The 27,954-nt window shown below is 61.0% G+C and overlaps 3 protein-coding genes across 6 annotated transcripts; 1 reads left to right on the top strand and 2 right to left on the bottom strand.

Moving 5' to 3' along the window:
• Positions 1-5,645: 5,645 nt before the first annotated feature.
• On the bottom strand, positions 5,646-9,245 carry PLPPR3 (phospholipid phosphatase related 3). Its single transcript, XM_037385586.1, has 7 exons — positions 9,117-9,245; positions 8,764-8,949; positions 8,410-8,539; positions 7,992-8,187; positions 7,844-7,901; positions 7,339-7,512; positions 5,646-7,234 (listed from the first exon to the last, which is right to left on the bottom strand). The coding sequence occupies exons 1-7, from the start codon at positions 9,189-9,191 to the stop codon at positions 5,969-5,971; spliced, it is 2,085 nt and encodes a 694-aa protein (XP_037241483.1). The 5' UTR covers positions 9,192-9,245; the 3' UTR covers positions 5,646-5,968.
• A 3,379-nt stretch (positions 9,246-12,624) lies between these two features.
• LOC119147631 (complement factor D-like) lies at positions 12,625-15,341 on the top strand. Its single transcript, XM_037386903.1, has 5 exons — positions 12,625-12,763; positions 13,008-13,161; positions 13,420-13,564; positions 13,985-14,242; positions 14,819-15,341. The coding sequence occupies exons 1-5, from the start codon at positions 12,706-12,708 to the stop codon at positions 14,990-14,992; spliced, it is 789 nt and encodes a 262-aa protein (XP_037242800.1). The 5' UTR covers positions 12,625-12,705; the 3' UTR covers positions 14,993-15,341.
• Positions 15,342-17,677: 2,336 nt separating this feature from the next.
• On the bottom strand, positions 17,678-27,904 carry MED16 (mediator complex subunit 16). Of its 4 annotated transcripts, none has more exons than XM_037385565.1 (15): positions 27,879-27,904; positions 27,236-27,447; positions 26,716-26,823; positions 26,328-26,497; positions 24,945-25,376; positions 23,943-24,048; positions 23,139-23,294; positions 22,569-22,780; positions 22,100-22,306; positions 21,481-21,691; positions 21,134-21,267; positions 20,547-20,739; positions 20,078-20,294; positions 19,596-19,679; positions 17,678-18,492 (listed from the first exon to the last, which is right to left on the bottom strand). In XM_037385565.1, the coding sequence occupies exons 2-15, from the start codon at positions 27,369-27,371 to the stop codon at positions 18,366-18,368; spliced, it is 2,493 nt and encodes an 830-aa protein (XP_037241462.1). In that variant the 5' UTR covers positions 27,372-27,447; positions 27,879-27,904; the 3' UTR covers positions 17,678-18,365. The 4 variants fall into 4 exon arrangements, with proteins under 4 accessions (XP_037241462.1, XP_037241461.1, XP_037241464.1 ...); XM_037385564.1 differs by having other exon boundaries at positions 27,778-27,881; XM_037385567.1 differs by lacking the exon at positions 27,879-27,904 and adding an exon at positions 27,785-27,852.
• Between the last annotated feature and the right edge of the window lie 50 nt (positions 27,905-27,954).

The raw sequence follows: 27,954 nt of genomic DNA, 5'->3' as shown, positions 1-27,954 counted from the left end.
TGTACCTTTCTGTAGCTCCATTATTTACTGTTCAGATTGTAGAAAGCAGTTATTGGCCAGTCTGTACTTGTGCTTTCAATAAATTTCTTCTGTATTCTTTGCTTCTGATTTTCCTATCTCTTTATTGTGCCTATTTTGCTTCTGATTTTTCCTTCTAATGTAATTTCAGCTGCCTCATTTTACATAACTTTTGACTCTTCACATACCTCTGGGCTGGCAGAGTGTTTGTCCCAGTTAGCTCCGTGCAGGGGGAGGGGTGAGGAGCCAGGGCTCAGCCTGGAGGGGGGCTGTGGCCACATCGGTTCCAGCAGCTCTTCGGTGCTTGAGTGAGGTTGTTGGGCCTTAACTGATGCTCTGCCTTTGTCACACTCCAACACTTTTTTTTTTACTTCATGTTCCTAAGCTTTCCATATATTCTAGCTAATATCCATGAAATAACCCACTTTCAAGTCAAATACGTAATACTCTCTGTAGTTTTGTGCTTTAGGTGTGTCAAAGCTTTCTGGCTAGCTGGATGCGGTGCAGCTCGCTGTCCATGTGAGGAGGTGCAAGTCCCGCTCTGACTCCTGTGGGTTACTCTGGGGGGTGAGTGCCCCCCGCTGTGGGTGCACCCAGGCCTCAGTCGGTGTCCCACGGAGCAGGGCCCTTTCTTACGGAGGTTTGGGTTCTTGTTAACAAAGTGTTTCTTGGTGTGGACCTGGAGGCCACAGAGCGCACTGGGGTACAGCAGGTTTCAATAGGGAACCCCCAAAGCTTTGCTGCGGGGGGAGCAGGTCCTTGCAGGGTGATGACAGCATACTTGGGGGGGGGGGGGGGAAGGATTGGTCCCATGGTGGGGTGCCAGCATGCAGCTGTGCCAGCCTGCCCAGGGCTGCCAGCACTGCGCTGTTCCCACAAACTGGCCCCTGCTGTGACAATGCGAGGGGCACAGCACTGCTGCACCTCCTTCTAGCACTTTGGGCTGTGCACTGTGCCCCAGCAACTGGGAGTGGGGATACTGGGCACCCCATGTGTTCAGAGAATAAATGCACTGAGCTGTTGCTTGTGTGGCTCTGCTGTTCCGTCCTTCAGCCACATTCCCTTTGTGCTGAGCACAGTCACGTTAAACACGAGTTTATTTCATGGGTGTCTGGGTGCAGCCCTCTGCCGCCAAGGTTACTGGGCGGGGTCCTGCGGGAGCCCTGCGCTGCTGAAAGAGATCACTGTTGTTCCTTGAAAGTGTAATAGGATTTGTAACAGCTGCCTCTTCCTTGCCTGCCTCAGTGCTTGTGTGAAAGCAGCGCAGAGCTGTGCGTGTCCAGCGCTGCTGCCCTGCAGGAACGAGCATTAACAGCGCCGGGTTTGGTTCAGCGCCGTCTGGTTACGAGGTGCACCACCCACTCCTGAGTGGTGGAGTCTGGGGTGCAAACCAGCATCCTGCCCTCCCTGGGGGGCTTCCTGCGTGAGGCTGGGGGTGGTTCATGCCGGGAAGGCCCTTGCAACTGGATCTTCCCTTAGCAGGAGGTGTCCTGAGCCGTAGAGCACCCCCAGCACCCATCCCTCTCCTGCCCTGGGCTTGTGCCGGAGCCCCCGGCCTTCGTGATGCTGCAGTAGGTTCGGGGGCACGTGGCCGAGCTCTGGGCAGCGAGTTGGGTTTGTGTCTCCCAGGCACCGTTTGGCAAAACCAGAGGTGCCGGCAGCACCTCTCCCCTCCCAGCGAGCTGGGGTCCCCGCGCCTGTCCCCCTCGGACAAGGAATGAATTGCTAATTAGCTGCCTGGTGCAGTAATTACGGCCTCCCGGCTCTGGCTGCAGGCAAAGCAAATATTGATCGCTGGGCGGGCGCACGTGATGGGCTGGGTTGCCATGGAAACTGGCAGCTGCCTGTCACGGGGACCGATCCTGCTTGTGGCACCGCTGTCCTGTCCCTTCCCATGGTGGAACCCCTGGGGCACCCAGGGGGCTGGGCTGGGTGACCTGCGGAGGGGCCAGGCTGGTCCCCAAAGCTGTGGTGGCATCCTGGGGTGAGATGGGGCTGAGCTGGTGGCAAAGCTGGTGGCTGGGTGTGCTCCTGCACCCAGAGCCTGTGTGCAACCGGGCCGGCAGCGGAGGCGATGGCTTGAAAGATGCTTTTAACGAGGAACCGCTGATTTATGGAAACCTGGATTGTTTCAGGCGCGAGCCCAACAGCCCCTCCGTGCCAGCTGCTGCACAGAGCGAGGGGGGAGAAGGTCCCTGCAGAATAAGCATCCCCCACCCCCGATCCCAGGCCTTCCGAGCATCCTCTGGGCACAGAAAGTGAATTCTGCTGCTCCTGCCAGGTGTGAGGGGGTCCCCAAACTCTGCTCCCCGAAGCCAGGCTTGCCCTGCTGCCCCACACTGTAGGCAGCGCCTTGCGAAGGGGAGCGATGCTGTGTAAATCGGGTGGGGGGTGCAGGAGGGAGGGGAGGTGTGTGTCGTCCCCCCCAGCCAAAAGGATGCTGACGCTCTCCCCGGTGCAGCGAAGTCACTCCAAAGCGTGGGGTTCAGGAACGTGAGTCCTTCCCCTGGTCCGTCCCCCCCCAGCCTGTAGGTTGTGGGGGAATCTGCATTTATGCCCAGCACTGCAGGAGCAATTAGCAGCTGGCATTTGATTAACGGGAAATTCTCCTCTCGCCTCCTCCCTCCCTGCAGCCGGAGGGGGGTCCCCAAGCAGGTACCGCTGGCTGGGGGTGGCGGGGGGTGAGTGGTGCCTGCGGGTGGTGGAAGGGCTGGATGCAGGGCTGAGCCCTTGGATTGTCCCAAAGCCATTGTTTGTCCCAAAGCCATTGTCCCAAAGCCAGGCGCTTCTGCTTCGCACCTGGGGGTCCTGGCTCTGGGCAGAGGGTCTCCCTGGGAAGGGGTCGGGTCACCGAACACTGTCCCAAGCGCGATCCTGGCTGAAGCCCCTGGTGGGGGGGGGTAGGGGGGCTCGGGCAGCGCAGCAGCCACCTGCCTGCCCCTGCCTGCTCTCCGAGGGATCGGGAGCATCGGCCCCTCTCGGGCCAGGGGGCTGGGGCAGAGCCCCTGCTGCAGCTCCCAGCCATGCCTCGTCCCCTGCCCATGGTGGGGGCGGTGGGGTTGATGGGATGGGGTCTGGCAGCCCCCTTGGGAGCCTGTCTGCTTCGTCCTGCCTCCCGGCACAGGCTGCGGGGAGGAGGATGAGGATGCTCTCGCTCCCTCCCAAGCCCTGTGGGTCCCCAAGTGATGCAGCAGCGGGTGCTGGGGGGGCTGCCCAGGGGGGCGGGGGGCTGCAGGAGCCGTGCGGGGTGCGGGGCTGGCAGTTGCTATGGAAACCGCTGGATCAGAGGCAGCATGAAGCGGCGTGTGACGCCATCGCTCACCGCAATGAGCCACGAGAGCGATGGCGTGGGGCTGGTGGGATGCCAGGCCCCCCCATCTCCCCTCTCCCCCCCGAGGGCTGCCAGAGCAAGGTGGCCGCAGCGGCTCCATCCCGCTGTCCTGGGCCACCCGCACTGAGGCTGGATGCAGCAACCTGCACCATCATGGCCCTCGAGTGCTGCCGGACAGCGTTGGAGCCCCCTAGCCCACCAATGTGTCCACTGGGCAGGCACAACCCACTGGAGCCCTCGCTGCAGCCCCCCCCCCCCCCCGCCCCCTCCAGCAATCCTCCTGCTAATCCCCGGGTGGCTTTTCCAGCACCGAGTCAGGGTTATGCTGGATAATCCATATGTTTGCAAGGCGGAGGCTTCGGGATATCCACTGTTAATCCAATTGGCAGTGGCAGTTTGGTGCCATCGACACATCACCCTCTTTTGAGGGGGCGGGGGGTGGGGGTGGGGGTATGTCATGGGCCGTCCCCACCGCTGCACCCTGGGCTGGGACGGCTCCAGCACCACAGGGCTCAGCCCCTGCTTGGTGCCAGCTCCCACAGACTGCGGAGCAAAACCAGCCTGGATGCTCTGGAGCTCTGCAAACCGGGATGATGCTGGAGCTGCTCCAGTCCCCTTCCCTGTGGGCACTGGCGGGGCTGCCAGCCCACATGCCCCTGTGTCCATCCCTCCCAGCAGCCGGACAGGAGCCGCGTGGCCACGTTCCCACTTGGCTCCCTTGTGCTTCGGCTGCTTTTCCGCCTCTCCGGCCCGATGCCACGCGCTCTCCCCGGCGCTGCCTCAGTTCTCCCCTGGGAAGGCTGCGTGCGGCCGCCGCTCCGGGGGTGATTTACGAGCCGTGACAAATGGGAGCAGATGCTTCGCCGTGCCAAGGCCAGGTCACCGCGCGGTTCCACCGCCACCATACGGAGTGTCCTCGTGATGGCTGTGGGTGCTGTCAAACCACCAGGAGGACATCAAATGAGGTCTCCGAGCATCTCTGCTGCTGCTGGTGGTCCCTGTCCCTGGGTTGGCATCCCCCCGCCAGGCCTCCACGCAGGGGTCTCAGCAGCAGCCGAGGGTCACCGGGCCTGGTGGCTGTGCCACCCACCGCTGGTGCTGGTGCTGGGTCTCACGTTGCCACAGCAACGTAGTGGGAAATTGCAGCGGCAGCACTTTCCTCCAGTGGCAGGAGGATGGCGAGGGGGTCTCGGTGCACTGGGCCCCCCCCACTTCCCTGCCTTGGGGTTTTGCAGGACGATTCAGTCACACAGCCCTCCCCCACACCACCTTGCCAGGGTGCGATGGAGCACCTGGCACGGCTCGCAGCCCCCTCCTCACCCCAGGCAGCTGATGGGTGGTCACATCTCATGCTGCAGGAATGGAATTGCTTGCGCTTGCCTGATGGTTAATGGGTTGGAGGGGGCCTGGAGGGGTTTTAACTGAGCCCGGTGAGGGGGAGAGAAGGACCCTGAGCCCATTTTGGAGGGGTGGGGACCCTGAGTGGCCAAAGAGGGGGGTGTCACACGGTGCATTAGCAGCATCACACTCTCCATCGCCACCGGGCTGCTCAGCCACGGCCCAGGCTCAGGCAGGCCCCCCCACCCCACCCCCCACCCCCCCACCCTCCCCGCCTGAATTCCATGTGCCAAGCCCTGACTTGGCAGCACTGGGGCTCTCCCGGGCAGCAGACCATGGCACCCACCTGCCTGGAGCAGCCCCTGCAGGTGCTGGCGAGCCCTGGTCCAGCCTACCCTCCCCCAGCAGCTGTGGGACCAGCAGCCCCCTGCCCCTGGTGAAGGAGCCCAGCGGGGGAACATCCACATATTTATTTGCTTTTCAAACCACAGCAGTTCCAGGCATTGCCCAACAGACGTATTCACAGCCTGGAGATCCCCCCCCCCCCAAAAAAAACCCCTCAGGCCACAGCCCAGGGCTGCTGCTCCTGGGGACAGAGCTCTGCCCTGGCTCCCCCCCACTGTGCCAGCCCTGGCAGTGCCCGGACCCTGCGCCCCCACCCCAACGCCCACCCTCTACTTCAATCCGTGCAGTATTTACAGTCTCCACAATGCCCAGAGCCCTGGCCCTGGGCAACCCCCCCCTCCCGACACCATCCCCCCTTGTCTGCCCCCACCACCGACTAGTGGTGCAGGATGGGGGGGCTATGACGACCCCTCCTGCACGGCTCTTGCAGGACCCCCAGCATCCACAAACCCGCGCGCAAGCCAGGAACCATTGTCCCACGGCAGCCCCTGCCCCCCAAGACCCCTTGATCCAACCCCCCCAAAGCCCTTCAGCACCATTTGTTCCCCCCACCCCGACAGATGTACACTTCCAGAGCCAGAATAAATTAAACCCCTCCGAAATGTCAGCACCTGCGTTGGAGAGAAAAAGAAAGTCCAAAGTGCTCAGAGTCACCCAGACCTGCTGGCCGGGGGGGGGGGGGCAGAGCCCCCCACACCTTGGCTGGCTCAGGGTCCAGCACGACTGTGCTCTGCCTCGTGCTGCTCCGTCACCCCAACGCCAAAGACAGCCCCATCCTGACGCCCCCCAGCAGAGAGGGACCCTGGCATCACAGACACCCCCCCCAGCCGGGGTAGGGGACCGGGGCGGGCTGGACGCGGGGAAGGCAATGGAGGCTCAGTCCTTAAACCTCCGGCTGGCTTGCATTTTCTTGTAGTAGTGGTCCACCTCGCTGTCCACCTGCCCGTCCCTCTCCGCCGGCTTCCTCCGCAGCGTGGACTCCTGGCTGGCCGTGCCCAGCAGCCCCTCGGGGGGGGTGTCCCCCCGCTCCCCGCCGCCCCCCCCCGCCGCCCCCGGGATGGTGGCCAGGCTGCCGTAGCGTGGCTCGTCCTGCTCCATGTCACTGACGGAGGAGCCAGGGGAGACGCCGGCGCTCTTGGCTGGGCGGAAGGCGCGGAAATCCTTCCCCAGCTCGCCCAGCTCGTAGGCGTCCGGCCCCTCTGGCCCCTTTGGCCCTGATTTCCACTCCCAGGGCCCGTTGCCAGCGGAGAGGTGGACGATGGGGTGGTGGGGGGCGTGGGCGTCAATGGTGATGATGCTGGAGCTGTCCCGCTCGGAGGGCGAGCGGTACTGTGAAGAGTCGGAGCTGGTAGAGGACGAGGACGTCTCTGAGTGCTTGGGGGTGACAGAGACGATGCTCTGCTGCTTGGACATGGCGATGACCTGCATCAGGCGCGGGGGGTTGGCCACCCGCTGCGCCCCCCCCTTCTCCGCCACCATCACCCACTTGGCTCGCACGGCCGCCCCGCTGCCGGCTGGGACACCGGCACCCGCCTGGCTCTCCTCGGGGATGTGCACCAGCTGCGAGGCACCCGGCCGGGGCTGGATGAGGACACGGGGCCCCATGGCCGCCCGCTCGGCTGAGCGCGCTTGCACCGTGGGGTAGAGGGAGGGGGGGACATCCTCGCCAGTGTCCCCAGCACCCCGGCCATGCGCCGCCTCCTCTGCCAGTGTCATGCTCCGGCCCTCCAGTGATTTCTGCTTCCACTCGGTGATGAGCTGCTTGGAGCGGGAGGCATCCACAGGGACGTGGATGGTCATGTGGCGCCGCGCAGGGTCGTCCATGGAGGGGGTGTTGACACGGGGCAGGGTGTTGCTGAAGGTCACCATGTTCTCCTTGCCCATGGGGCTGCGGGGGGCCAGCAGGTCCACATCCACGCTGGCCCGCTTCAGGCTGCCCAGGGAGTTCTTCTCCCGTGGCACCGGCCGTGCCGCCTCCTCCAGCCGTGTCTGTGGGTTCAGCTCGTCGGTGCTCACCGACTTGTTCTGGTGGTAGACAGAGTCGTGGCCCCGCTGCGTCAGCGCCCGCAGCGCGTCCTTGGCCGGTGCCGGTGCCGGGACTCTCTCCGTCGGGGCGCGGAAGTTGCCGACGGCGTGGTAAGCCTGTGGGAGGGGGAGCATGGGGTGAGCACAGTCCTGGGTGCTGCGGCTCACACCGAGCATCCTTCCCCGCCGAGCTGCTCCCGAGGTCAGGGACCAGCACCCACCAGGTAGGCGGCAATGCCGGAGCCGATCAGGAAGCCCACATAGACGTCGGCGGGGTGGCTGCGGTACTGGGTGATCTGGGTCAAGCCACAGATGCCGGCGGCGATGGCAAAGGCGAAGACCAGGATGGGCTTGAGGAGTTTGGTGCTGTCCGAGATGATGGAATTGAAATACATCTAGCAGTGGCGGCGGCGGCGACGATGGGGCAGGAACAGGCTGTTAGTCGCGGCTGGTGGCACCGGCACCCACAGCCATCACGACACCGCAGCCTCCCCCCTCCCTGGCCATGCGTCGAGCTCTTGGGTGCACAAGGAGCTGCCAGTGCCTGAGTGTGCACACCTGCGTGCACACCCCCACAGCGAATACGGGCACATGCGTGTCAGGCAGAGCTTGTCTGTGCACAGGAGGGCGCGTGCCGGCAGGACCGGGACGCTGCAGCTCGGCAGCTCACCGTGTCCCCAAGCCAGCACATGCAGGGCCAAGAGCCAGGCAACGCCGGGAACTCACCGACACGTAGACGGCAGCAAAAGCCGAGAGCGTCGCGTGCTGGGACGGGAAAGTCTTCCTGCAGGGGAGATGGGGGGGGGGGGCACAGTTGGGAGGGGGCAGGAGGGCTGGCATCACGGTGCGGGTGTCCCCCTGCCCCAGCATGTACCTGGCAGAGAGGATGGCGTGCTTGTCTGTGCCCGAGCAGATGTCCTGGGTGATGTAGGGGTTGGCATCGCAGGGGGTGCCCAGCAGCGTGTAGTTGGGCTTGCAGACGGTCAGGAAGAAGGGAGCGTGGTAGCCCGTGGCAAGCTGGATAACATCCGTCACCAGGGCCGTGGCACAGAGCCCGAACACATGGACGCCTGGAGATGGCCGGAGCAGGACAGTGGGTCACCCCTGTCCCACGCAGGGCAGCCAGGGCCCCCCCAGCCCCGGGGCACCCACAGGCGCTGGGAAGGGTCAGCTCTTTGTCTGGGGTCTGGGCTGTCGCATCCAGCGTGCCCCTGCGTTCCCTCCAGCCCCGGGCCCCTCGGACCAGCCCCCACGGCAGGTCAGGTTCCTGCCCGGGCTGCGGCACAACGTACCCACAAACCTTACGGTCCGGCGCAGGAAGGAGTTGAAGTTGCAGCCGCCGGCGTTAATGCTGCCCTCAGCACCGGCGCGTCCCTTCAGCCGGGACTGCAGGCAGTACACGATGCCCTCCCCGACCATGATCTAGGGAGGAACCGGCAGCTCAGGAGGTGCTGCCCCGAGGGGCTCGGGGGGGTCTGGGCTGCTGGCGGTGCCACCCCATGGGTGCAGGGCACCACCAGGCTCCCCACACTGGTCCCCTAGTGATGCTGGCACCGGGACCCCAACCCCTGGCCCCAAGCCCTGGCTCTGCTGCTGGGCAGGCTCCATCCTCACCCCCCCGCAGCGGGATGAGCCCCAGGACACACCGAGGCGGCTGGCGCCGCGAAGGCCAGGCTGAGCAGCATGAGCAGCGGGATGAGCTCCTCGTTGGTCTCCACGTAGGGCATGGAGAGCGCCCGGTCGTAGCACTGGAAGCCCACCTTGGCTGGCTTGAAGAGGTCCGTCAGCTCCAGGAAGTAGAGCGTCACGATGGAGGAGGCCACGATGGGCAGCTGAGGGGATGAGAGCGTCGGAACCACCGCGCTGCCCAGTACGGTGGGCACCAGCGTCGTGCAGCCCCACTGGGAATGGGCAAAGCCCCTGACTCTGCCATGCCAGGGCAGGACCAGGGCCTGGGGAAGGAGCCCCCAGCTGAGCCCCCCACCCACCCCACACCCACCTCCACGAAGTAGAAGCAGGGCAGGAGCGTCATGCTGTCCTTGGGAGCCCTGGCCTTCTCCTTGGGGGGGATCATGGTCCTGGGGCAGGCGCCGGGGTCCCGCTGGGCTGCACCTCCGCCCTGCCGTGGGGCAGCAGCGTCACCTCCAGCCCTCGGCCCTACGGGGGTTTCGGGCAGCCCCCAGGCTCACCCCGCTGCCCCCCTGCAGCCGCCCACCGGGGAGAAGCTCTCGGTACCGGGGGCTGTCACTGCTCCCCCCAAGGCCCCCCCAGCACCCCAGGGGGGTCCGGCTGAGCCAGAGGCTGTGACAACAGGTGGGGTGGAGGCTCGGCTGTCGTGACAGGCAGGCAGCGAGGCTGCTGCGGAGGGCGTGGAGAGGGGGTGTGCCACCCGCAGAGCCGAGCCGAGAGTGGGGGGCCCCGGGCATCCCCCCAGCCCCCCGAAACGGCCACCGAGCTCCGGGTGCAAAGAGGGGAGTGATGACGGGGATGGAGCAGCAGGGGGTAACGGTGGGGGAAGCACTACCGGGGGACAATGGTGGGGGGGGAGCACCACCGGGGGGCAACGGTGGGGGGGAGCACCACCGGGGGCAGTAGCGGGGGGCTGCGGCGGGGGGCGGCAGGACTCTGCCCCGCAGGCCCGGAGGGGCGGGCGCTCCCGGCCGTGCCGCAGCCGCGGGCGGGGGTCGGGGGGGTGGAACGGCCCTTTGTGCAGCCCCGCGGCCGCCGCCCCCCCACTCACCTCTGCGGCGGCCGCCCGGGGCGAAGCGGGGCGGGGGGCGGCGGGGGCGGCGGGGGCGGCGGCCGCGGGGCTCCCCGGGAGCCGGGATGCTCCTGCCTCGGCGGAGCGCGGGGAGCGGCGGCTTCCTCCGCCCCCGCCCCCTCCTCCTCCTCCTCTTCCTCCTCCCCGCAGCCCCCCGCCCCGCCCCGCCCCCCCCCGCCCCCCCCCCCCCCTCTCGGGGCGCTGAGCCTCCGCGGGCCCGGGGCCGGGGTGCTGGGGGGGGGCTGGGGCTGGGGGGGTGATGGGGGGTATGGGGGGGGGGGCGGGGCGGGGGCGAGACAAAAGGCGGGCGGGGCCGAGGGCAGAGAGCAGGACCGACCCCCCCGCAGCGCTTTGACCCCCGCAGCGCTCTGCCCCCCGGATCTGCCCCGCCTCGGCTCTGCAGCAGGCACCGGGGGGAGGGTCCCAGCGCCCCCCCCCGGCCCCCTCCCCCAGCCCAGCCCTTCCCCACCACGTGCTGCGGGAGTGGGTGTCGCACCACCCCGCGGGGACCCTCCCCCCCGCCCCCGCCGAGCTCCCCCTCCCTGCGGCTGCCAAGGCGGGGGTCCCGCAGCACGGGGGGTGCGTGACCCCCCAACCTCCCCCCCGCCCCAAGCTCCGCCGTCCCCTGGCACCCCCCTGGGGTCTGCACCCCTGCACCCCCCTCCCCGCGGGCCTCGGGGTGAACCCCTGCCCGGAGAGCCAACCTCGGCTGGAGCCCCGAGACCCCCGGGTCCAGGGCTGGGGAACCGGGTGCCGAGCCCCTTTGCCCTCCCCCCCACCCCTCAGGGGCTTCAGCACCTCTCGAGGCAGCCCTGCCCCCCCCTTGCTGCCCCCGTCACTCCCCCCTTGCTGTCCCCGCCCGCCCTTGCTGCCCCTCCTGCCCCTTTTTCCCCCGCCTCCCCTTGCTGCCCCCCCGCCTTTGCTGTCCCCCCCTTGCTGCCCCTCCCTGCCCTTGATGCCCCTTTTCCCCTCCGCCCGCCTCCCCTTGCTGCCCCCCTTGCTGCCCCCCTTGCTGCCCCCCCTGCCCTTGCTGCCCCCCCGCGCCGTGCAGCCCGCTCCCAGCCCCCTACCCCACACCCTGTGCCCCACACTCACCACCACCCACCCCTCCAGGGTCTCGTCCAGGCTCTGCGCCCCCCCCCCCCCCCGCCCCCCGCTGCCCTGGCTCCATCTGTGCCCCTCGGCGGGAGGAGCCCCCCGGCCCTTCCCCGGCTCAATCCCGGATCGCTGGAAGCCGCGATTAAGCCGCTTCTCCCAGCGGAAAATCCCCCTCGGGGCCGCCGCACGTGGGGACAGCGGGGAGCCGCAGCCACCTCCGCAAAGGGACCCCCGAGGGCCGGGGCACCCCCGCACCCTCCGCGCCGGGGGGCCGGGGGCGGGCGGGGGGCTGGGGGGTCGGGCGCGTGGTGCAGGAGGAGGAGGAGGAGCGGGAGGGTGGGCTCCGACCCCTGCCCGGTGCCCCGGAGCCCCGCTGGGTCCCGGCTGCGCTGGCGGGGGCACGGCGGAGCCTGCGGGCCGGGCTGGGGGCGCCGGGGTCCATCCCGGCGAGGAGTGGAGGCAGCGCGACCCCGGCCCCGGCCCGGCTGCGGGGGGAGATCCGGGGCAGGGGGGAACCTGGGGCGGGGGTGGGGGCTCCGGGGACGCGCCGGGAGCCGCGGCGGTGGCTCCGCTTAGTGGCACCAGGGAGAAAGGCAGAGGGGACTGGGGCTGCCGCTGCCACCCCTGCCACCCCCCCTGCCACTGCCACCCTGCCCCTACCACCCCCCCACCACTGCCACCCTGCCACTGCCACCCCTGCCACCCTCCCGCCACTGCCGTCACCATCCCTGCCACTGCCACCCCCCCTGCCACTGCCACCCTGCCACTGCCACCCCTGCCACCCCCCCGCCACTGCCATCACCATCCCTGCCACTGCCACCCCTGCCACCCCTCCTGCCACTGCCACCCCTGCCACTGTCACACTGCCACCCTCCCACCACTGCCATCACCATCCCTGCCACTGCCACCCTGCCACTGCCACCCCCCCGCCACCTCCACTGCCACCCCTGTCACCACCACCCCTGCCACCGCCATCACTACCCCTGCCACCGCCACCCCTGCCACTGCCATCACCACCATCCCTGCCACCACCACCCCTGCTGCTATCATCACCAACCCTGTCACCGCCACCCTACCACCCCTGCCATCATTGCCATCCCACCACTGCCATCCCTGCCACCCTTGCCATCACCATCATCCCCTGCCACCGCCACCCCTCCAGCCCTCGCAGGAGCTTCCCTCAGGGCAGAGGTCTCCCCCGGGGACACCCACCAGGTGCTGGTGGTCCCAACCCCACCGTCCCCATCCTCACCAGCCACAAGGGCAAACCCACGGGGGACGCTCAGCTCTGCTCTGCAGCCCTGGGCACCCACCGAGCCAGCACCCACCACCACACTCCCACCGACCCTCCCCGGCCAGCTGGGTGGGGGTCCCTGGTGCAGGGGGGCAGGGGTCAGGCCCAGGTGCTGCTGCGCGTGCCAGAGCCTTCACGTGCCAAGAGCCGGATTCAGTTTTGGCTTCGAACAGCGGCGCAGAAATCCCCGGCCGCGGGTGCCAGGGCCGGCAGCTGGGACAGGCTGTTTCCTCCCTCCCGTGCTGTTTATGCTGGGAACTCTTGACCCCTTTTATAAGCTGAATATTTAAAAACACTGCTCTGCCCACGCCACGGAAATTCCCCCTGCTCCCCCTGCGCTGTCCCTTCCTGCTCCCCCCACCGCCCCAGAGCTGGCGATAAAAGCCAGCCCCAGCCCCGGCCGAGCAGCGCCTGCCCCACAGCCACCCCACAGCCATGGGGCTGAGTCCCGCTCCCGTCCTTGCCCTGCTGCTGCTGGGAGCCACGGTGGATGGTGAGTACACCCCCCTGCACCCCGCAACGGGGACAGGCTGGGGCAGCGATACCCCCAGCACAGTGGGGGGGTCCTGCCCAGTCCCCCCAATTCCTGCCTCCATCTGCAGCCAGGTGCTGCAGCGACCCACGGGGAGGGGTCCAGGGACCCCCGGAGGGGACCGCTGAGTGATCCTGCCCCTGTGTCCCATTGGGTGGGCTGGGGCAATGCCCAGCTAACCCGGCCTCTCTCCTACCTGCATCAGGGCAGCCCCGGGGACGGATCCTGGGGGGCCGCAAGGCTGACCCCCACGTGATGCCCTACATGGCCTCGCTGCAGCTGGATGGGCAGCACATCTGCGGGGGCTTCCTCATCGCTGAGCAGTGGGTGCTGAGCGCTGCCCACTGCACCGAGGAGACGTGAGTGCCAGGGGGGTTGGTGTGGGGGCTGCTCTGTGCCGGGAGTGCCTGCTGGCCCCAGGTCAAATCCTGCTCCACAGCCCCAACCCCAGCACCAGGGATCTGCTCCCACCTGCGGTGAGGGTTGGGCAGGGGCTGCAGGACCCCCAGGAGCTCCCAGCACCCCAGTTCTGTGGCGGGGTGCAGCGACACCCCTAGCCCTGTGTGCCCCATGGGGTGGGCAGAGCTCCCATTGCCCACACGCTGCCTCTCTTCCAGGGATGGCAAAATCTTCCAGGTCCTCCTGGGCGCCCACTCGCTGACGAAGCCGGAGCCCCACAAACGCCTGTACCGGGTGCGCGCGCAGATCCCCCACCCCGGCAGCAACATCCACAACAACAAGGACGACCTCCTCCTCCTCCAGGTGGGCTTGGGGCTGCCGGGACCCTCCTCCCTGCCACCCGCCAGGCACAGCCCCACTCCCCCAAATCGCTCTGCCCCTTGGGAGCCCACGGGGTCACTGATGGCAGCAGGATGAAACCCTCAAGGCTGGGCTGGGACTGCTCTGCTCCCCTGTCCATCCTTCCCCATCCCATGGGATGGTCCCTGCTTCCCACACCAAAGGCCTTTGGGCTGCATCCAAATGCCTCCATCTTCTCCACGGTCCTCCTGGCTGCAGCTCCTGCCCCAGTCCATGTCCTGGGAGCTGTGGGGGGAAGGCAAAGCCCCGAGCACGACCAAGACTGGGGCCGCTCCGGCGCTGGGGCTGAGCTCGCCGTGCCCAGCTGGGTCCTGGGTGGCAGCTGGTCCCCGCTGACCCAAGTCCCCTCTTGCTTTGTGGCAGCTGGAGGAGAAAGCGGAACTGAACGAGCACGTGCAGGTGCTGCCATTCCAGCGGGAGGACAGGGACGTGGCTGCCGACACGGTGTGCAAGGTGGCAGGCTGGGGGACCACCAGCCACAGCGGCCACCGGCCGGACGAGCTGCACAGCTTGGAGCGGCCGGTGATCAGCCGTGACGTCTGCAACCACCGCACCCGCCATGACCACACCATCACCGAGAAGATGATGTGCACCGACTCCCGCAAGAAGGACACCTGCAAGGTAGCATTCACCCCAGCCTCCCATCACCTCCTGCCCCACTGCCCCACGGGCTGGGGCTGCCCACCTCCTCAGGGGTGGGGGAGTGGGCTGGGGAGTAACACCTGCAGCCTGGAAGAGGGGAAGGGGCTGTGGGGCAGGATGGGGCTGTGGCCCCAGGGTGATGGGGGCTCCTTGCCCCGTGTTGGCCGCTGCAAAGCAGCTCTTGTGAGCCCGCAGACAGGGATGGGGCCATGGGCATGACTTGCTGTGCCCCAAGGGCTCCCGCTGATGGGTCTTGCTGGGTCACCAGTGCCCACGCTGAAAGCCCCCCCTGCCCGCCCCACAGTGTCCTGGCAGAGCTGGGGGTCCAGGCTGTCAGCAGAGCAAGGGCAGGAGCGAGGGCTGGCGGGGCAGGGCAGGACCCCAGCCCACGGCTCCTGCACGTGAAGCCCATGGCTGAGAGCACCCAGGGGCTGGCGCTCTGCCCCTCGCAGAGCCTTGGGTCAGGGGGACCCCCCAGCTCCAGGGTCGGGGGGGGACACAGGCTGGGTTGGGCCAGCAAACCCTCAGCAGGGCTGACGAGCCTTGGTCCCACAGGGAGACTCCGGTGGCCCCCTGGTCTGCAACGGGGTGGCCGAGGGGGTGGTCACGGCCGGCTCCCGCGTCTGCGGCAACTACAAGAAACCTGCCATCTACACCCGCATCGCCCCGTACGTGGCCTGGATCGACAGCGTCATGGCCTCTGCGGCTGGGGAGGGGGACACTCGCTGAGCCCCCCCCCCAGGGAGCCGGCCCCACGCCACGGCTTGCTGCTGCCGGCACGGCCAGAGCACCCATGCTGCGCTCGGGGAGAGCCGCACCGCTGAGCACCAGGGGTTCCCACCGCTCCCCAACCTGCTCCTGGAGCGTCCCCACATCCCAGGAGGGGGACTGGGCCGGGGAACCAGCGAGAAACCAGGGGAAGGGGGTCCCTGGCCCCCCACTCACAAAGTACAGGGCCCAGCTGGGGTAGGGCGGGGGGTCACAGCCCCCCATGCTGGTGCGAGCCACAGGCTTTGCTGGACGTGCCTGTCACGCTGACTGCGACCTGCTGCAATAAAGCGATGGCCATTTCTGCACAGCTGCTGGGGTGTTGGGGGGGGGTCTGCACGGGAGCCCCCTGCCCAGGGAGTGCAGGGGGTGCTGCGAGGAGCTGGGCATGGGGGGGGATGCTGAGGATGAGCCCAGGGGGATGGTGTGGCCAGGCCCCTCCCCCACCCTCCCCACCCCCGCTCCCTGCCACCCACACAGAGGGAGCCCCATCCCCTCCTTTGCCCTGGCCATGTGCTGGGACCCCGCAAACTCGCTGCTGTGAGCGCTTGGCACCGGCTCTGCCCCAGGGTGGGCTCTCCTCAAGGGGCACATAGCCTCCGCCAAGCCCCCAGCACCCCTCCAGGCCCCACTCCCATCCCCCTACCCCACAGCTGAGCACCCCCAGTCGGGTCCTGGTGCCTCGGTGGGAGCAGGGGACACATCCTGCGGCACAGCTGTGGGGCGATAAGGTCTGAAGCTGGGAACCTCCCGCAGGGTCATTGTGCGAATATTTGTTGAAGCAGAATCTGCAAAAGGCTGATAAGGCGGAGAGCAGCACCGGCTCCCCCAGCGGGGCAGGATCCGTGCCAGGACCCTCGATCCCTGTGCCAGGGCCACGTGGAAAGGCAAAGGCAGGGAGATGGGAGACACCTGTGCTGGTGTTCAGGAGGGGCAGGGGTGAGGCTGAGCCCCCATCCTCCAGCCGTAGCCTGGCCTGCAAGACCCCCCCTCCAGGCCCGGGAGCCCCAGTCCTTGTCCCGTGTCCCCTGCGGTGGCAGTGCCAGACCTTGGTGCAGAGGAGCCCCTTGTCCCCCGTAGATGGGGGTGCCCCAGCCCTTAGAGGGAGCAGGACCGGGGCGAAGGCACAAAGGATCAGAGCAGGGCAGCAGCAGCACGGCAGTGCATTGCGAGACCCTTCAGCATCCCCTGGGATGCAGCATCCCCGTCCTGGGAGCGGGGCAGAGTCTGACAAGAAGCAATGGCCACACGGCAGGAGTGAGGGGCGTACGGGCAGATGGCCCTTGTGGCACAGATGAAGGAGAAAGTGGTTCTGGGCTTTAAGACCCTCCTTTAAAGCTCCGCTGCCAGCTGCAGGGCTTCACCATCCATCCTCCTGCCGAGCGGTCCCACCTCCGTGGTCCCACCTCGGTGCAAACAGCGAGCAGCAGCGATCAACCATTTAATAACCCCAAACCTGGTCTCTGAGCAAAAGGAGACTACCAAGGGCCCAAGCTGATTACAGTTTTAGTTACAGGGGAAAGAGCCTTAACAAGAAGTTGTAGTTTCCTAATTAGCCATTTCATTTTCCTTAATTACCACAGAACAGCGAGGCAGAGACCAGCTCAATACAGCAAAGCATTAAATGGAGCCGAGAGACGAGCACTTTGCCATCAGCTCAACTTTTCACTAATAAATGAAAATGCAGCTCCAGAGGGAAAGGAACACGTAGGACCTGGCTTGTCCCCCCCCTTACGTGGTCTCCAGGGACGCCCAGTTGTCTGGCTGGGCAGCAATTTGGCCAAGCCACAGCTCAGCTCCAAGCATCTCCACTGCACTCTGTCAAAGCACACGGCTGTTTAGGTCTGATTCTGGAAAGGTGCTGAGCGCTCTCAGCCTGGTTTGATCCCAGCAGAAGCACAGGGCAGATCTTCCCCAGCAGCTCCCCCGCCAGCGGGCAGCTGCCTGCCCCGGCTGGGCATCCAGCGGGCAGGTCCCCCCGCCCCGGGGCTTCCCACGCAGCCGGGCAAGTCCAGAGCAGCAGCTCCAAGTGTCTTCTGGCAGCTGGGAGCCCCGAGGCCCTGCTGCGCAGCACGCCACTACACCCCGCTCGCTGGGAGGGTGGGAGGCTCGGGGGCTCTCCTCGTGTGATGAAAAGCCCACCCTAAGGACTGAAGAGCCTTAGGAAGCAGAGCAAGCGCACCCAGGTCACGCACCGGGGCTACGTGTTCAGCAGATGCGACGTTGGCATCGTTAATTTGCGATTTCTAGCGGATAAAAGTGCACAGTGAAGCAGTAGCTGAGCGCTGAACAAGGGCAAAAAGTTGACAGGGTTTTCACCTGACCTCGGGAGCAGCACGGAGCTGCGCACCAGGAATGCTCTTCCTCAAACATGCTGAAGCGTTTGGCTTTACCTGAAGCTACAGCCTTACAACCACCCTAAGGACTCTTATGTTTTCTCCTCTTGTGTCTATAATAACCTCCCAGAAGCCTGAAAACATTAATTTCCCCTTCCAGTTTTGCAAATGACGGTTGCTCCTTTCCTAACAGGCAGGCGGTTAATGGGGCTTTCCTGCTTCTTTACTCCTCGTGCATCAACTGCCCTGGCCACGTGCTGTATGACCCGTCACATGAAAGACCGCTGCGGTTTTGAAAACAAACCAAACGTTCTGTACAAAATCAAGGGAAATTTTATTTACAAAAAAGCTGCTGGTTCAGCGAGAGCCAGAGGGGTTCGCTCCAGGCAGCGAGGCTTCTCGTGCTCCTGCTCTGCTGGAGGGGGAAGAAATTGCTCTGTTAAAACACAGACAGGTATGATGGCGAAGCCTCCCATCAGAGGGGCGAGTTTACTCAAGGGACAGAGAAGCACAGGGAAAGGGAGAGTAACCAGCCCACGCTGCGCTTCCCGAGCAGCCTGCGGCAAAGGACAAACAGGAGGTACCGGCTCTGTGCTCCCCTTCCACCAGGGACTTCGTTCAGCCCCCGCCACCACCGGTCACCACTCTCTGCCCAGGAAGGGGCTTGTGCCCACTGCTCAGCCCAGACTGCGCTCTCCTCCCAGGCCCTCGGTCCCCAGACATGACGGGGAAGCCGCCGGCATTCCCTTCCAGCTCTTCCCTGGGAAAGAGGAAGAGCTCCCTCCCCTCTTTTTTTACAGCAGAAAGATCATTGCAAGGAAAGCGGCAGCGCTGTGACTAGCCGCTCGGTGCCACCTCACAGGCAGCATCAGGATGGTGCTCCCCAGCCGCTCCGGAGAAGAGCTGTCACCCCTCTGCCCCAAACACCTCCGAGGAAGGAAACCCCAAGCAGCTCTTCTGCCTGGCACCCACTGTTCCCTCTGGGCCCACAGGTGTGCTCAGGAATAGCTGAGGGGCATCCTCCTCCACAGCCCCCCACACAAGCAGTTTTTGATCCAGCGCTGCTCCCACTGTTTCACCGCGGTGACTTTGTTCGGCGATTTCAGCATCGTAACACAGCCGCACCTGGGAAGAGAGAAGTGCAGCCAGGCCCAGGAGACGCAGAAGCGCAGGGAAAAAAAGCCAGCACTGCTGGGGCATCTGTACAGATCGTACAGGGAGCAAGGAATACGAGGAGGAAACCAGCTTTTGTCATTTGCAGGTGATGTTTGTGAGCACTAAAAACCAGCTGAAACCATGCAGGCAATTATCTTAAATGAAGAGAGGTTATCTTGGAACAGAAGGCTGTCTTCAAGACAACAGGCCCCAGCTGCTATTTATACATAAAACAGCAGACAGCCATCTTGTAAAAATGATCTGCTACAGGGACTTTCTATTAAAACCAATAATTAAAGCTAATTCAATCACATGATTAGATGGATGGTTTCTCCCTGCACCATTATTTTGAAATCCAGGCTCTTTTCTGAGGGTGGATGAAGAGGACAGCACAAAGGGACTGAAAATGCAAGCCTAGTTTGAAAGGCAACCCAAAAATGGCACCACGGATACTGCGTTTATTTCCTCTCACCAGCTCCTGTCCGACAACACAGGTAATTTTATTTAAAGACCAGACCTGCAAAACAAGCCGGGGATCTCTCATCACTAACAAAGACTCCTGCAGGCCAAACTCTGGTCTCCGTTTACCTGCGCAGCCTGACCGCGCTCACATTTTTCTCTTATAGCAGTATCGTATTTATTCCATGATGCACAATTCAGCCCTTAGATGAAATGCAATTCAATCACCGGTAACGATGAATGTAGCTAATTCTCAGAGCTGAGGTTACTTTTGCAGCAGGCAAAGTAATAAGATTTTTAATCTAACAGCCATGCTGCAACAATACAGCAGCAGCGATCTCAACTCAAGGACGCTGCTCTTCAACAAACATTTTAAGGATCTCGGTCTTCTGTGCCTTAAACACAACCACAATGTTTTTCTTCTGATGCAAGAGTCGTGCCTCTTATTACAGAAGCAGCATTTCCTCCTGCAGACAGGATTAACACGAAATGTTACTGGGATACCAGCTAGGATGGTAAACGGAGACTGCAAGAGCTTTTGAATGACAAAAAGAACAAGGTGAGTTTCTGCCAAGACCTCCCCTGCCCCAAAGGGATTACGCTCAAGCACTTACCTGGTACAGGACTTGCATTCCTCTGTTGGGTACGCTCCTAGATGAAGCCGCCTCAGATGATCAATTTTGGGCTGTCCAGGTGCCCTGGGTAGGAAAAAGAATGGGAACTTTTCTAGAATATCGCTTCCTAAAAGCTGCTTCCAGGACAGTGAGCTGCATTTCAGTGGCCAACATGATGTGGGCTTTGACTATCTTGTCCATCAAGTACCATGCGACTGGAGGCCATGCTGACATGACACAAACTAGCACTTTTTTTTTTTTTCCTCCCCTCCACTTGCCATCTCTTTTTGATACTTTAAATTCCCAGCCCATCGCAAGCTAAGAAGTGAATTCAAGCGGAGAGGACAAACTGCTCTTGGGTCAGACAAGTCAAAAAACACAAGCGTCCCAAACCCACCGACCTCTCAGAGCTGCAAAGAGATCCCAAAGCCTCCCAACACCCTCTCCTCACCACACCACACCCTCGTTTCAGGTCTCTGTACCTGACAAAGGCATCAAACTGGGAAGAGACAGTGTGACCAACGAGCCCAGGAGCTTTTCCAAACTGCAGCCGGACAAGCTGTTTGTTCTGCAACTTGCTGATAATGCCGTCATTGATGGGCAACCAATCGATATTGGGAATGAGCAACTGGCTGGGCAGGAGGCAACATTCATCTATCAGGGTATCATCTGGCTCTGTTATGTGATTTTCCTCACGACCTGCATGGAAAATGAAGCAAAGAGAGAGCACCAGCATGATCTTTAAATTTCTCATTTATAGATCAAGCGAACTGAGCGCAGTTTCCTCCTCCATCCGCCAACGCAGCACGGAAAACAATTAACTTGGCAGCTGTACTTGCCCTTTCTAAAGAGTACAGACCCACTCAGAAGTTAGCCCTGCAATTACTCCTTTCATGCACAATCCACATTAAGGAAGGATTCTTTTGTTTGGGGAAACTGGCAAACACTTACAACACAGCCAGAGTTTAGTTAAGAGCCTGAAGAGGAGGGACATGCTGTCCTGTGTGTCGGAGGTCGCTGTGTAGACGGGGAGGCAGCTTGGCTTCAACAGTCCCCAAATACGGATCACCACCATCAGCTCCCTGAACATGCCCAGGGATGCTCCATCCCGCAGGAAGCTGTGTCCTGGCCGCACAGGGGAACCCTGCAGAGGGAAAAAAAAATTAAAAAAAACCACCGGCTGAGATTGGGATTTACATGCAGCTTACTGCTCCCTTTTCAGACAATTTTTTTTTTTTTCCAAGCACTACACAGCCTGTGGCACTCACTACCAGGGGATGCTGTGGAGGTCAGAGGCACAGAGGTTCATCAAAAGTTTAAATGAGTCACTCTGAATGCAGCCGCCAGTCGCTGCAGCACTGCCTCCAGATGGGCACAGAAAGGACCATTCTGGTTTTCTGCTGTTTCTTACACTCTTCTGCCAAGTGCCTGTTTCGACAGGAACACCAGGGTGGTGTGTGACTTGGCTAAAGCTACCCGAACACTGCACACAGAATTTTTCTTTTTTTTTTGCTCCTCTCAGGACCCCAGGCTCTCACCTGGTTAGGAAGGCTGGCCAGCAGGTAGAGCACAAAATCTCCCACCCACTGGATGAGCTGCTGCAGGGACTGCAACGTAGTCATCTCCAAGACAAATTCTTCTGTCTTCAGGTTAATCATCACCTTGTCGATGTCTGAAACAGAAGCAAGACATCTCCTGGCTCAGGAAGATGGATCCAAGCTTCACACCCTGTCCCTGCAGCGCCAAGAGAAGTCACCTCCCTCTTCCTCAAACCCAGGGAGTTACTATGAGACCACAATGCTTTATACCAAACCTAAAAGGGGAATGATCTGATACAAAACACTCAAATGTTCTGTTATGAGCAGATGTTATGAGCGATCACTACCTATATCTGTGATCTTGGAGCAGATCTCGGTGAGTCGGTCCCCAGGACTCTTGTCCGGGGTGTTCAGGAAGTGTGGGCGTAGCAGTGACTTCAAGGTGCAGCTAATGGCGATGAGGAAGAGCTTCGCGTGGTAGTCACACACACGGGCTATCGTGCTGGAGGACAGCTTGCAGAGAGACGCCTTCATGGCAACAATGCGCGTGGAAAGGACCTGATTGACAGAGAGACACCAGGAAAAATACAGAAGTAAAGGCAGAATGAGAATCTCATTAAAGCAAGCTGCTTTATTCTCTCCTCTCCATTTCTGCCACATGAATGACAGGAACAGTGAACACCGTTCTGTGCACATGAACTCTGTTCTGTGCATGTACAAACGGTGCTACTGTTCCCGGAATCCCTGCCAAAAATAGACCTTACCATCTCACCAGAAGTTTCCAACAGGTAGAGACCCATTAATCTCAGTGAAAACGAACACTGCTTAAATGGAGGTTCTTCACACCTCAAGTGTTGCTTGAGTATGCAGAGACAGCACAGCCAGTAACTTCTGAGAAGTCACTACTCCCTCCTTCCTCCCAGTCACCGAGACCCCTCTGCAGTAAGCCAGGGAGCTCCCACTGACCTGCTGCAGGGCCGCATTCTGGCGCATATACTCTTCGTGCAGCTTCTCCACCAGGTTCTGGACCATGTTGGGTTGGACGTGGAGCAGGATGTCCCACCAGTCGTAGCCAGTCACCATGCAATACTCCAACAGGAACAGCAAGTGACGGAGGGACATGTTCATGTCCAGCACGTGGCCCATGGAAGGGGAGATGCGAAGCATGCTCAGCTGAAAGGAGGCAAAGGAAAACCTGCATCAAGAACTGGCTCAAAAACATTCCCAAAGTTACAACACAACACGGGGCCAACGGCAGCTCATTCCTGACCCAAGGACACAACCCCTGCAGTGAAAGGATACATCTCTTCTTGTTTATCATGGATCACACGGCTGGCAACAACGTTCCCAGTGTTTTTCCAAGCAATCCATCGCCGCTTAGAGAGAGACTGGATGAGAACAACTCACACCACCACGCCGTAACAGAGCACAATACCTTCCCATGACTATCGATGCCAGCCAAGGCCAGAGACGTCCAGGAGAGCTGCATGGCTTTGAAGTGAACCAGGGGACCAGCAGTTCGCTGCCTTTTGATAGCCTGCTCATCCACTGGGCGCTGGGAGGAAGAGCCATAGAAGACAGCCATCATTTGCAAGGACAGGCGATGGACAATGTGGACGCTGCCATCGTGAAAAGCCAAAGCCAGACCTGGGGAGAGAAGACAACCGAGGCTGAGCAAGCAACTCCTCCTGGTACGGCGCAGACCTCGTCCAGAGAAGTGAGCACTGCCAAAAGCCCACGTGGCAACACGACAGCACCCAAAAGGCTGTGGGCTCACAGCCCTCTTTGTATCTCGAGGCCACATCAGCATCTCACAGAGATACACCTCTTTCCACGGAAATTACATGGGATGGCGAGGAAGATCCCAAGCCTCTAAAAGCTTTCCTATCAGGATTTCCTATGGTTTGTTCCACATTCTCACTTCAGCTATAGTTCAGAAGATGAAGAAGGTAAAGTTTCAGGCAAAAGCTACGTATTTAGGAGAAAGACAACAGAAACTGCTTACCCAACCCAGGGAAGAATTTGGTGTCATTCGCCACCTTCAGATCAGTATTGGTCAGGGAGATAGGCAACTTTGGCAGAGCCACAGCCGAAACCCGATCCAAGTCATTAGTGGCAGAAAGAATCCGCCATTTCAGTATCATGGGCTGCTTGTCTCCAACTTTGAAAAATAAGTAGAGTGAGACACTTCTCCCTGAGATCAGAAAATCCAATATCCCCCCCCCCCCCATCAATTTTTGCCCACGCTCCCCAACTCTGTGGGATTACAGATCAAGCACTGACTATTTGTTCACTCTACCAGACCAGTGTTATTTCCTTAAGTTTTTTTCTGAACTGTGCAAATAACTTGTTTTGCTAAATCTCTTTTGATGGAAGGCTCTGCTGGTGGTGATTAAAAAAATCCTTACGTACAATAATCCTTTATATTTCACTGGAGCAAACAGCATACATTTGATTTTGTTATATCTGAAATCAGGTGGAAAAAACATGCAGGCTGGATAGGTTGATTAAACTAGCTTTGCTGCATGGTCTTTTTCCTTTAGAAGGCTCAGCTTGTTTGGTTCTCAGTGGGAAGAGCGGCTGCACAGCGTAACATAGAGAATGTCTTTTATTGAGTGAAAGTAACAATCAAAGCACTTCCTGGTAACCAGCAATTTGTTGCCTAAGACGCAAATGGATTAGAGCACGTGACTGAGAACACCTGAAAAATAAATATGAGATTCTGGATAACCCCATATATACAGTAACGTCTTACGTTTTCACTTAGACCAGGCTCCCATTTCTAAGAAAATCCGATGCAGAAACTCACCCACAGGAGAGATTTGCTGGAAGATATTATTGACTGGCAAGCCCTCCTTCCGCAGAGACCAGCACTCCACGATGCTGCTGTTTTGGTTGGAAGCACAAAGCAACACCTGCCAAGCAGACACCCATACTGCAACCACATGCACAAACTTTACAACAGGGAAAAGACGCTATCCCATCACACTTCCCAACCCTCCCTCTCCCCTCTGTTTTGAGGCTCCTTCTCCCAGTTGGTTTATACTCCACTAGTAAAAACCAGAGGACTGTATCAGCAATACGTGGCGGTGAAGTCCCTAGCTCCAGCTGGAAGGAGAGAGGGGCAGAGCTCTGCCACGTGTTATCACAGCCTGTGCCTCTCCACATCACAAGCCATTTCACTTCTCACAAGCCTGTGACCTGCTGATGCCGTTCACATACAGCACAAACTAAATGGAAAGGAAAGGGCAGGAACTGAATCCACTTTGAAGCCAGAGCAGACGCTGTGTTCTCCAACAAGGCAGTCTGTCCTAACCAGAGGCGAGAGAAGAGAGGTTAGGCTTCATTGAATCACTTTAGCTTTCCAGAACTGAATTATCAATCCCCTGGCAAATAGAGTTAAGCTACTAAATTAAGTCACGCAGACCAAGAGCTCCAAGTGTCCTGGAGAGGGGCTGCTTTGAAGCTGAGACCTAAAGATAAAAGACGTCACATCCCAGAACCTCCCGGACAGCCCTGCAGAGCTCCCCTAACAACCAGTGCCAGATCCAGAAAATGAACAAAGCAAAGCATAATCAGGCTAACGAAGGACGGGGCGAACTGGAGGGCTCAGCCATTAGACCCGCAGACCTTTTAAGTGCAGCCTGCTTGACAGTGAAGCTCAACTAGCAGCGCTTCCAGACACACAAAGGGCATTGCAGGACACAATTGTTCATATCCAGAGCCATGTGGGGAAGCCAAAGGTGGAGCAAACGGCTATTTATCTGCTGTTCCTTTAACTCCTACTTGCTTAAAAACAGCAGATGCTCACCTGCTCTGACATGTCCCGCGCAAGGAATTTCAGGTGAGTGATTGCTGGGTATTTGTCTTTGCGGGCAGGGTCCGTGGTGCAGCGCATAAAGAGAGAAGGCAGGATTTCAGTGTCTATTTTGCATTTCTCATTCACCACACTGACGCAGACTTTGTAGAACTGGACAGGGGAGGTGCTGCTACCATCCGATGTGGCCACCACAATGTTCCCCCCACCAGTGAAGGCGACGTCTGCCAAGGCAACGCGACATCGGAGGCGGCACAGGCTCTCGGTGGATGTCAGCACCTGCCCATTGGGCTTGAGGAGAGAAACCGTCACCAGCCCACTGATGGTCACAGCAATCCAGCCCTCCATGGGCTTCCCACCAAACAGCGTCAGCGATGGAGAGAACTTGACCCTGGAAAACTTCTCCCCAAAGTTCGATGCTCCAGACTGCAAACAAAGGTCAACAACATAAAGACATTTGCACCCGATATCTGCAACGTGCTCACGACTGCAGAGCTCTCCTCGTGAAGTCACTGCAGCACAGTCCGCAGAGTTGAACAGAGTCAGATGAGGGCACTGAACTCACGCACCCAACTCTGCTACGTGACCCTGGAGAGGCCTCTCTGCCCCCACACCAGAGTGGTTCCAGCTGTCCAGGCAGCAGCAGGAACACACCAGTCCCTCAGCAAAGCTCTCACAGCACTCAGCGGGCTGAACCTGGAAGACCAACACCCCCTCTCCCTTTCTGTGGCCAAATCCAGCTCCCACACCAAAAGGCTGCACAGCACTTCAAACCCCTGTGCCTCGAGCTCTCTCCATTTCTGTGGCCAAATCCAGCTCCCACACCAACCCGCTGCACAGCCCTTCACATCCCTGTGCCTCGGGCTCTCCAGTACTAAACAGAGGGAAAGGCACACCCTACGAGTTAATGCGTCAAAAAAATGTAAGTAGGCAACTTCTGCTTGGCAGACTTGGCTCTTTTTAGAGTCTGACAGAATTGGGCACATTTCTAAACAAGCAGCTTATCTCCGTATGCATATGGCTCTCATTCCCAAATCCCTGGATCAAACCTCAGGACCTCAAACACATTTCTTCTCAATTACTACTAGCAGGCAAAGAAATGCATTTATCTCTATTTTACAGCCAAGGAAACTGAAACATCAGACTAAGTAAGACATGTTTAAAGCACTAGGAGAAACAAGGGGTCCAACCCCTGTTGAAATTCAGCAGGAGCTAGGAATCTGACTTTTCTGACTGGAAAAACTCCACTGCTCAACTTGCCTGATGCCACAGAGGAAGCCCAGAGCAGAGCAGAACACAGACAGAGGCTTCCCAAGTCCTTTGCTAGGGACCTGAGCCAGCCTTCCTGACTGAATCCCCTGGAGAGCTGCGACAAACCTTTTCCACGTGCAGAGCCAGCTTCACGCCATTGTGCAGCCAAGACAGGGCCACAACTGGGTCCCCTTCCACCATACTGCCCACGGTGTTCTCCCAGCTGTTAGCCAAGTGATCGGTCATGCTCCAGCACTTGATGTGGCCGTCCGCATCTGCCGAGAGCAGCCTGGAGCCTGTGACAACAGCACCTTGTAAAAACCAGGGGGTACAGCCAAAAAAATCAACTGAGAAATCAAACCACCCCGGTGCAGTTTGAATGGAGACTGCCAATTCATGGCTGCGACGCGATGGATAAACTCCCTCTTCACGACAAACGGTATACCATCATTTCAGGAAATGCGTGCACATGAATGATGCGACACAGGGATAACAAGAAGGGATCCAAGCTCACCTGACTGATCCCACTCCAAACAAGTGATGACTTCAGCATGGCCAGAGTTAACGGAATAGACATCCCACGGATGCTCAGTGTCAATGATATGGACCATATGCGTGAGATCTGCATGAAAAGAGAAGGGAATCACCGTCCCTCCTTACCAGCTACCCAGCTGGCCTTTCTAAACCCACAGAGCCTCAGCTGAGCGGGGGAAGACATAAAATATTTTGACATCAAATGATTCTGGGAAGGATAATAACTGCTTGTCATCAGGTGAGGCACCAATTACCAAGGCAGAGCTTGTCCTTGTTTAGCAGATTGAGAACTGCTCCCCAGTGCACAAAACACCCATTAACTCTAAGAAATGGAAGGAAAAGCGCAAGTTTCCTGTGTTGATTAGTGCAGCGGAGAGATTTTTGGGTCAAAGCAGAGCACGGGCCACCTGGCCCAGCAGTTCCTGAGGGCAGGACTTGCCTGAACACATCAGGAGTTTCCAGGAGCTGTTAGCCAACCTTCTTCCACAAGCACGCCGTACCTTTTTCCTCCTCATTTCTGAGGTCTGTGGTGAAGGCGATGAGGTTCCGGCAGGACCACGCACACACTAAGGGGATGGAAGGGCAGTGGTTGCTTTTCGGCTTTTTCTCCCACTCGCAGACATAGGCCAAGTCCATTGTGCCGCCACCGAGGAGCCCCGGGGCTCTGCTGGCCCTGGGACCCCGTAGGGAGGGAAGAGGCGCTCGCTCCCCCCTGGAAGTAAGAAAGAGCCAGTTCCGCAACTCGCAGGTGCGGGCAGAGGCCCGGTGACACCGGCTGCCCCACCGAGACCCGCCCACCCAGGCCCCGCCGCACCCGGTCGGGGAGATGGCATCAGCCCCGCGCTGCCGAGGAGCCAGCGGGGACCCCAGCCCCAGGGGTGGGGTGCGGGGGGGGCACAGCCCCCAGGACACGGGTGGGGACAGGCCCCGCACCGAGCCGAGCCCCCCGCGGCCCGGTGGCGCCGGGCCTGCCGCAGGGGCGAGGCGGGCACCGGCGCCACCGGGCCGCGGGGTGTTGTGGGGAGCAGAGGGGGCTGCCCACCGGGTACCAGCCACACGGCGGGTGACGGAGGGGGACGACACGGCCACCCGGCCCCCCACGACGGGGGACGATCGCACCGAAGCGGGAGCGGGCGCACTCACCGGCCCGCGCCGCCTCCCGCCGCCAGGACCCCGCCACGCCCCTGCGGGCTGCCTGCCACGCGCCTGCGCCCCGCCC

This window comes from Falco rusticolus, chromosome 4 (genome assembly GCF_015220075.1).
Source record: "Falco rusticolus isolate bFalRus1 chromosome 4, bFalRus1.pri, whole genome shotgun sequence".
NCBI lineage: Eukaryota > Metazoa > Chordata > Aves > Falconiformes > Falconidae > Falco > Falco rusticolus.
Note: the sequence above shows the minus strand (reverse complement) of the source record. Positions and strands in the feature narration are given on the sequence as shown.